This window comes from Cariama cristata, unplaced genomic scaffold (assembly GCF_000690535.1).
Source record: "Cariama cristata isolate BGI_N322 unplaced genomic scaffold, ASM69053v1 scaffold32133, whole genome shotgun sequence".
Lineage (NCBI taxonomy): Eukaryota > Metazoa > Chordata > Aves > Cariamiformes > Cariamidae > Cariama > Cariama cristata.
This window is the reverse complement of record NW_009610656.1, coordinates 23,312-32,884: the sequence shown is the minus strand read 5'-3', so window position 1 is coordinate 32,884 and position 9,573 is coordinate 23,312. Positions and strand designations below refer to the sequence as shown.

Genomic DNA, 9,573 nt, shown 5'->3' with positions numbered 1-9,573 from the left:
CAGAAATATGCAGGAAATTCATCTGAGACTCTGATTTGTAAGGCTGTTCTCTTTAATGAGAGTTGAATGTTCCCTGTTTTAAGGAACAAAATAAACTTGGAGCTGCTGTAGTAAAGAGGTTGGGACTCCAAATTTCATTTCTGTGCAGGCCTACTTTCTGCTTCCAGAAGTTGGAAGGGGATTCTAAAATATTCCTATCAGTATCGGATTACCATTTAGTGGCTCAGCTGTGCTGTTCTCTGCACTGAAGCAGAAGAGCAAGTTCCCTCGCCCACTCCCCCCTTGTATTAGTGGCTTTCTCCTGACAGTTCTAGGTATTTCTTGGAGGACAGGAAGGGACAGTAGACAACTTATTTTTCTTCCTGTGAGTTCTTCTTCAGAAATACTAAAGCCTGGATGGTTCCAAAGGTATTTAAAAGCCTGTAATTGTTCAATGAAGTGCCAATGTTAAGTTCTAAGCAGAGATATCTTTCTTTTTTTCTTTCTGTTAATAAAATCCTAAATTGATCTGAAGGTAAATAGATCAGTTGTCTTACCTGAAGTAGTCTTCACCACCTCAGTTGTATTTCTTAATCCTGTAAAGGAGAATTGGTAAAGCCTCCAGGACCTGGTGTCCCCCACCTCCACAGAGCTGCGCTTCCATTGGTAAATGATCTCTTCTCTTGGGTAGCCATCTTATTGCAATGGAAAATACAGAATGCTTTGTTTCATAGTCATTGCTAGGATTTTAGTGTACTTTGGGGAGTAAAAATACTATTTTCTATTTCTGGAAAAAACTGGAGAAACATATTGCAAGTAAATTATAGACATGTGTTTCTCAAGTTACTTAGTAGTGCCTTTTACTTAATGTCACATTTTATTTATTAAAATTTAAAATAGCACTTGAAATAATTTTTCAAAAATGAGTTTTCTATTTTTGTGGACCCAATAGGATGCAATTTTGCCCGTCCCTCAATTATGGCCAAAAAGTCTGCAGCTGGACCAGGAATTCTCACCTTGACCTCACTGCAAAATGTCAAACTCTTGACTCCAGCTATTGCAATAGTGAAACATGCATGCACAGAGAGAAAGTATCAGGCCATGAGACTTTGATGCTGAAAGTAAAAATTTCTACTGTTATGCTAAGATGCAAGCATAAATTAATCACATAGGTCCCAGAAATCGTATAACTTTTTATGTAGCATTCCTCAATTACATTCGTGAACATATATGATTCAGGTACTTGAAAATAAGGTCAAAATAAAACTGAAAACCATTAGACTATGTCTAGTTAAGAACATAAACCTTGCTGACTCTAAGTATGTAAATATAAATTTATAATAAGTGATTCAGCATGGGTTAGAAAAGGGATATTTTTAAGCAAGTTACTTACAGCTTGAAAATTCCAGGGGGCAGGAATGGGCATCCATTGGGAAGTTGTGCAACTGTAGCTGACACTCAGCATCAATTGTCAGCCTGAGGAGAAAGAGATCAGGATTTACAGAATGTACTTGAGAAGTTTGTCCTGAAAGCTACATCATGGCAAGCAAAACAAGATTCTTACCTATATGGAATCTGACTATGAAATATGCATATATATAATATATACATATAAAGCAAAAGTAAACTATTGATATGTATGTATTAATTTGGATATTCTGAGCATAGGAAGATATCGTGGTTACTGATAAGCAGTGTTTCCTTTTGGTTACATAGGCTCTGATCATCTACTTTCTAGACTGTGTAATAGAATAAGGTATTAAAAGTTCTGTTCCTGTGCATCTGAAATGGCAACATTACTCATGACTGGCAAATCCCTAAGTAGATGTACAGGTCATCTCATAAGCAGTGACAAATCTCTGTGTCACAACATGCCATAACGCACTAGGGAAATGTATTTTACATGGCAAAAATTGTATTCTGAAAATGATGGATGAGAGTCCAAATTTAGACATCTGCATCCAAGACAGCCATTTAGACTACCTTTATAGCTAGGGGAAAGGTGCTCTGAGGATATACTTGATTTCATTCCAAAATACGACACTTAAATCAGAAGAATGTACTGAAAGGTGTTTCTCTCCACTGAATATCAGCAGAGTCTCCATGATAACTCACGTGTTGTACATGCTATAGATCAGGCAGAGACATGTACTTTTAGAAATCCCAAATTAGATGAGTTATATCCCCTGATGTGCCTGCTAAGAACTCTGCTGTTTGTCATTCAGTCTCCTAGTTGTCGCTAGCCTGTACATAGACCCAACCTTGACATGAGCTGCATGATATTTGGACTTTGGAAAGGAGGGAGGAGCTGGGGTGAGACAGGGAAAAAGGAAAAGGAGAAAAATAAAAGGAGCAGAGTGCTGTTTATTTCTTCCATGAGTCTCTAGGAAAACTCTAAGTTTCTAGTCTTTACTGATTCCTGAGTATCCAAATAAGCAACTCTGTGAGCTGGGTTTCTCTCCTGGCTCCTACATGTAGGTGCTGTGTGCAAATGACTCCCTGAGTCTCATACTGTGGGATGCAGAGGGATGTTGTGACCACTAGCCACCAAGTGAATGAAGTCAAAATGAAACTTTTCTACATTAGAGATTTAGGAACAAATCTAATTTCCTTTGAAACTAAGGGAAGTTCTGTTTGTGACACAGAAGGAGAGGTGATTCTGTGTGCTAGTATTATTGCTCTTTCTTTTCTCGTTTCCATCATCTTCAGTTTCATTTCAAGATAATCATAATATGGATCAAAAAAATTACCAAGTTCTTTCTTCAATATTGCCTTTTCTCTGGTGAATATATTTAACAGTGTTTCAATTTGGGATAGGCTTAGATTTACTGCTGTTTTTTAATTTGTTTTCTCTTGTGGAATTGAGTAGATTTCATTCCGAAGCACAAAGCACAATCCAGGCTTTGAACCCTTCCAAGCATGTAGTTTTCTGGGCAACCTGTTTGACTGACCATTCTCACAGTAAAAAAGTTCCTTCTTACATTTAAACAGAAATTTCTGTACTTCAGTTTGTGCCCATTGCCTCCTGTCCTTTCACTGTATTCCACTGCGAAGATTATGTCTCTGTCTTCTTTATCCCTTCTATTCCCTGCCTTCTTTACCCCCGCCCAAGTTACACACATTCATAACATCCCCCAAGTGTTCTCTTCTCTAGGCTGAACAGTCCCAGCTCCCTCAGCCTCTCCCTGCACATCAGATGCTCCCAGCCCTTCAGCATCTTAGTGGGCCTTCGCTGCACTTGCTCCAGTAAGCTCATATCCCTGTTGTGCTGGGGAGCCTAGCACTGGACCCAGCACTCCAGATGTGTCTCACTAGTAGTACTGGGCAGAGGAGAAGGATCATCTCCATTGACCTGCTGGCAATGGTCTTCCTAATGCAGTCCAGGATGCTGTTTGCCTTTGCTTCAAAGGCACTTTACTGGCTCATGGTAAACATCTACCAGGATCCCCAGGTCTTTTTCTGTAAGGTGCTTTTCAGCTGGTTGGCCCATACCCTGTACTGCTGCATGGGTTTATTTCTCCACTGGTTCATCATGACGTTTTCCTTTGTTGAACTCCATTGGCCCATTTCTCCAGCATGTTGCAGACCCTCTGAGGGGTAGAACAACCCTATGATACACCAATCACTCCTCCCAGTTTTTTATTATCTGCAGACATGCAGAGGATGCATTCTGTCCCATTGTCCAGGTCATTGATGAAGATGTAAAGATGCTAAATTGTATTGGCTTAGTACAAAGCTGGAGAGTACACCACTATTGACTGCTTTCCAGTTGGCCTTCATGCCACTGATCCTAAACTTTTGAGCCTAGCAGTTCCGGCATATTCAGTCCATGTCAGTGTCCACTTACTTAGCCCATACCTGATCCTCCTCCACCAAAGGTAAATCTTCCTTGCTCCACTTTCCTGCTGGTTTCAGGGACCTGGGATTGCTGAAGGCAGGGTTTTACCAGTAAATACTGAGGCAAAGAAGGCATTGTGTACCTTGGCCTTTTCGGTGTCCTTTGTGACAAGGTCCCCATTCCTGTTCAGCAATGTGCCCACATTTTCCCTAGTCTTCTTTTGCTGAGGATGTATGTGTAGAAACCCTTCTTGCTTTCAGGTCCCTAGTCAGATTTGACTCCAGATGAATTTTGGCTTTTCTAACCCTGCCCTTGGGTGCTCAGAGAGCATCTCTGTATTCCTCCTTGGTCACCTGTCCCTGCTTCCACCTCTAGTACATTTTCTTTTCACATTTGAGTTTTGTCAGGAGCTTTGTGTTCATCCATGCAGACTGCCTGCTAACTTTGCTTGGTTTCCTGCTGGTCAGGATGGGCTGTTCTTGAGCTTGGAAGGAGGTGACTGAGAAAATCAACCAGCTCTTCCAGAGCCCTCTTCTCTTCAGGACAGAATCCCAGATCTGTAGTGGTACTATCTCATATCACTTCTGGATTAATCCAGGCTGAATGCTTTCTGGTGCTTGCTGTGACTCACTAGAACAACTAAGTATACATTAATAACAGAAAACTGTTTCTAATTTATATCAGATATATGTTTTTCTAATGAGAAAAACTGAGGGGTTTGAAGAGAAAGGTAAAGAAATCCAAAGAGACAGTAGTGTAGCTAAGTCCAAATTTAACATTTCAAAAGCGGACCTAGGATGATCTTTATCAGACTGACTTTGAATTGCAGTGGATTTCAATTCCAATAGCTCTTTTATCTCTTCTGGCGATGCAATGTGTAATGAATGTAAAATAACTATGAAATAAAACTCCTTTTTGTAATTCAGACAGTTGCAACATTAGAAGGTTGTCTTAACCAAAGCTTCAGATCTATTCATTAAAATTAGAACAAGTGTATTTCTCTTCAAAACTTTATTTTTGGCTCCCAATGAAACAAAAGTAGAAAAAAATGCAGTCTAAAACTCAGGTGGTCTTATGTCTGTACCGTAATTTTAAATTATAAATTCTCTTGAACAAATGCTGTCTTTATGTACATTTTAAATAGAACCAAATATTATAGCACATGTAAGAAAAATTAAAAAAAAAAAAGCACTTAGGATTTTCACATTTAGGAAGTATCTTATGGTCATTTGGAATATGATATTTGAGTTGTTACACATTGCATATGTTACACCTCAACGTAGGCATATGCATAACTTAATTATTGAAGCAATAGTTTTTAAAGGTAATCTATCTTGAAAGAAAACCTATACACGTGACTGAGAAATCTGGAATGAGCATATCAAGTTCAGATTCTTGAAAATTTTGGTGGAACGGGGCATACCTGTAGGTTTTCGCTTAAGCATTCAATGACCAAAGCTGAAATGATAATCCTTATTTTCATAAGATATTTGAGGAATGAAATGCTTTTGCAGGGTGGAGCTTCATCTAGCTAAATTGTAATCAATTCAGAGTAAGATACCTTTGATGTATATAATACCTCCTTTTATACCATCTATTTAATTCAAGAATATTTCAAATTCATCAGTTTAACTCAATAAAAAGGTAAAAGGCAATATGGACCAAACCTGTGGCAAACAATAAAACATATCTGAAAATGAAGATTAATTACTATAACAATGTTTATATTCATTTTAGTATAGGAACATGACTATTATGGAGCAAGACAGTACAATCTATAGAACTCTTTACTGTGCCAATATAAAATAAATTGCATGCAAGTTATATCTTATAAATATTTCCCTTTTTCAGGGTTGTATGCATAAGTAAATAGGAAAACCCAATGTTTTTTCCTTCAGGTTAATGTCAAATGATCTGAGTTCACAGGACCTTTCTCTTTGGCTTTCCCTAGAGAAACTGAAATTAAAGTCAGGTATAAATACCTCAATGTGTACAACACTCTGCCGTCATTCCAGATCCTGAGCATCCTATTAGGAGTTGTTATCCAATGAGCATCAGCTTTCTTGGAATTTCGGAAAAATGTATCTGGTATCCAGATCTTCCCAACCATGTTGCTGTTTAATCTGAGCACTTTTATAGTGCTGTTGAACTTCAGACGTCTGTCATACCACGTTTGGGCGAAAAATATATCAATTGTATATTCCTGTTGTGTTAACCAGAAATACTGATGAAAACATAGCACTCAGCATTTCACATAACTCCTGATATACTTTCCTTAATTTCATATGAAAAAAATTGTGAACTACAGAGATGATACTAGAACTGATAAAAATAATTTTTGTCAATTTTTGAGGGCATGGTTTACCAAAGATTATTGTTTAAAACCAATTTATTCTGTTATTTTCCCACTGACAGGTGAAAATAAGATGCAATTGAGTGGTATATGCACCTTTCTAATTCTGTGTCCCTACGCCTCAACCCATGCCTGATCAGATCAGAGGACAGTTACTTATTCCCTTGGATCTAGGACAGGAAAAATTTGAGATGACTTGGCTACCTTAATTGCTTGTGTCCCCCAGTTAATATCTGAAGTGGTAAAGTCTCACTTTCCCTGGCACCACTGGGCAGCCCGAAGCTGCAAAGGAAATTATAGAATGGAAAAGAGCAATCTGAGTCTTCTTTCTACATGTGAAAACTACAAGAACGAAGTAGACATTGTGCTAAGGCTAGACCACTTTCCTTCACCTGTACGAAGGTATAAATAAATTTTTCTGGAGGAATTTTGGAAAGAGGAGAGGAAAGAGGATCTAGCTTTTTTTCTTTTTATCTCTTGGTGGCAGGGATGGTAATATCACTGGTGAATGGTTTTCCTTATTTTGTAGCAATCTGGAAGCTCAGTTTTACAGGAGTTAAACCGCCAAAAAGCGCTTGAAAGTAGAGTACATAAAAGTGTGAGGGTATGTTAGAACTATTATTATTACGTTTTTTTCAGCATAGAGCTCAGTTTCCCTGTCTTGTAGAGATTCATAACTCATACAGTCCTTACATCCATAATAATAATGAGATTTTAAAAATAGTATAGGTATAGCACAACATTAAAACTAATGGAAGCTTTATAATGTCAAAAATGATGGAGGCTTTGTAACAAAGTGAAAATTGTAGGAAAATTGGCTATCATTTACCTACCATATTGATAGCGTTCACAGGCCCAATGCTATTTACGTACATGTCAGTGTGAATTACTGTTGGTTTAACTGTAAGAGATACAACAAGAATCAGTAACATGAGTGAAGGTCAAAGTCAACTACATGAAAGTCAAACACAAGCAAAAGATTTTTATAATACCTCTCTTGTGGCTATGGTTGCCTCACATTTAAGTATGCATATACAGTAATATAAATTTGCAGCAATGTCTCCAGTTTGAAATTAGTTGGAGACACTTCGTGACAAATCCTTATATGGTTTATTCTATCAGAACAAATACACTTATGTTGTAAGAACAAATACTGAAACCAGTGTCATTACCTTAGAGCGAGTCATATCTGACTGAGAGTATGTATATTTTGTGTCAGGTCACAGCAACACATTTGACAAAACACTATAAACAAAAGCAAACTTATTCTTCTTATGATGTCTTGCATCACTTGTTTTACATTATAATGCCAAATACAACATGACAGCTGTTGCCTGCAGAGATGACTGCAGGTAAATAACAATTTTGTGAGCCCAAAGCAAAAATAATACTCAAGGCTCTAAAACAGGAATAAAAAATGATTGTTAGATTAATTTATTTTTACATTACTCTATTGCAACTTTATTATTTTTATACACCTTGACTAAACCATTGTTTTTTCCCAGATGCTTTTATGAATGCTTAATTCTTTTCTGTTCTCTGAAGTCTTGGATTGGGACATTAAGACAAATTCCTCTGCTGATTTACACTATATACATACATTGAAGGTTAAATACTCATGTTATCCCTCACTGTGAAAAATTCCTTAGTTTATAAGCCTCTATAAACTTGTTAGAAACAGCTTCCTTCATTAACCTTGCTGCTTCCTTCTTTCCTCTGCCTGCCTCATCCGTGAATTCTCTTTGCTTTTTTCTATAATCTTATTACCGATGTGTCCTCTTCTACAGAGGTATCGTCTGCCTGTTCTGTGCACACATGGGGCTTTCTGAAACCAGCTTGCACCAACTCAGGGAGATTTCTCTCTTTGAGCTCCCTCAGTAATCAGTGGAGAGGAAGATAGGTGCAAAAGGTGATTCAGCCAAATAAGACTTCCATTATGAGTCCAAGCTTGGGTCTATATACTTATATTGGCTGTAGGGGAAATCTAGGGAGGTTGACCTTGCTTGACTGCAGTGATCTTTTGTGAATCTACTCCTCTGTGCCCCGTTCTCCAATCACTTCTTGCCCTGGAGTGCAAGTAAGAACCCATGCCGCATCACTTGGTGCAGACCTGCTGCTGTTAGAGGCTCTGTCTGTGTCCATCACATCATGCAAGGATCAGGCTGCATTATCCTCATTTTGGCCTTCCTTTCCAATATATTATTTGTGATTCTCTAACACCTTCACTTAGATACACAAAGATAAAAACCTGCTTTTGCATCCCCTAAAAGTTAAATTCCAAACTTCCTATGCAGGTGCATCATTACAAGCAGCCTGATTCAGCAAATCACAACAGTCTTATTACATGTCTCAGGACAGATTTAGCAATCTTATTTTATGTCAGCTTCCAAAATCATGACTACTTTTTGTTCAACTGATGTTTTACTACATTGTATTTTGTTTTTGTAACTACTTTGAATGGATTCTGCTTCCTTATGTAGCTTAATGTAGTATGAAAACTCTTTTCACTGCTTAGTCAAAAATGGTCTAAAAAGAAAACCTACATACCTCCTATGTCAGGTCTCAATTTGTTGTCATATCCTTCCAGCAAGCCATTTAAAATAAGAGTGACATCACTCTCATGGACTTTGGGAGTCAAAACCCAAGTCTTATTTGAAGTGTAATCTTCATAATCGTCATCTCCCTTTTGGATGGAACTGTTAAAGAAATAAAAGTGGAGAAATAGCAAACCTTGAAAAATATGAATTTGTAGGCAACCTCTTTGGAGACAATACACACATAATTCAGGTTTTAATAGTACTGTACAAAACATTTAAAAATTGCCTGCTTTATAAAAGGAGACTCACAGTAAAGATGTCACATAATAGTTGAGGTTACAGTTCACTTTAACATTTCCTTTTAGTACAGTTGAGATCATATTCTGTCTATTCAAAGTAACATCAGTGCTTATCACCTTTGGCATGCCTATTTTTCCTCTTGCTCACTCAGGTGGTACCTGTTATGAAACAAATCTAATTGTCACTTAGCTTATGCAACTCTCCACCAAAATATCAGAGAAAATTTGAGAGAACAATTTGATGACAAGACCAATAATTAGATTCATTCAAACAGACTGTCGCACAGCTTTTCTCCACTCTGATGAACTTGAGTTTATTGTGCATTTGGAAAGTTCAGCACAGATTTTTGCCAATTGTTTTTATTTTCACTTTTGCTAGCTAGAACCCAGAGAGGATAAAAAGTCTATCTACCATTTCTTTCTGCTACTGAGCAGTATGACAGCAGATCTAGTATAATTCAACCTGCTTAGCACGGTAAAAAAGGCAAGTTAGGAATTAGAAATGTGTAGACTAGCCTTAATGGATGTTTTGTTTTCTTAAAATCTGTGTCTCCAGTTTTAGAGGAG

At 37.6% G+C, this 9,573-nt stretch overlaps 1 protein-coding gene across 1 annotated transcript; it reads right to left on the bottom strand.

Annotated features, from left to right (window-relative positions):
• Positions 1-536: 536 nt before the first annotated feature.
• LOC104154793 (gamma-aminobutyric acid receptor subunit gamma-2-like) lies at positions 537-8,866 on the bottom strand (the record flags this gene model as incomplete). The annotated part of the gene is made up of 5 exons (XM_009697952.1): positions 537-674; positions 1,373-1,455; positions 5,800-6,020; positions 7,004-7,071; positions 8,718-8,866. Coding segments are annotated over 5 exons (659 nt in total), but the record flags the coding sequence as incomplete, so codon positions are not given.
• Positions 8,867-9,573: the final 707 nt, after the last annotated feature.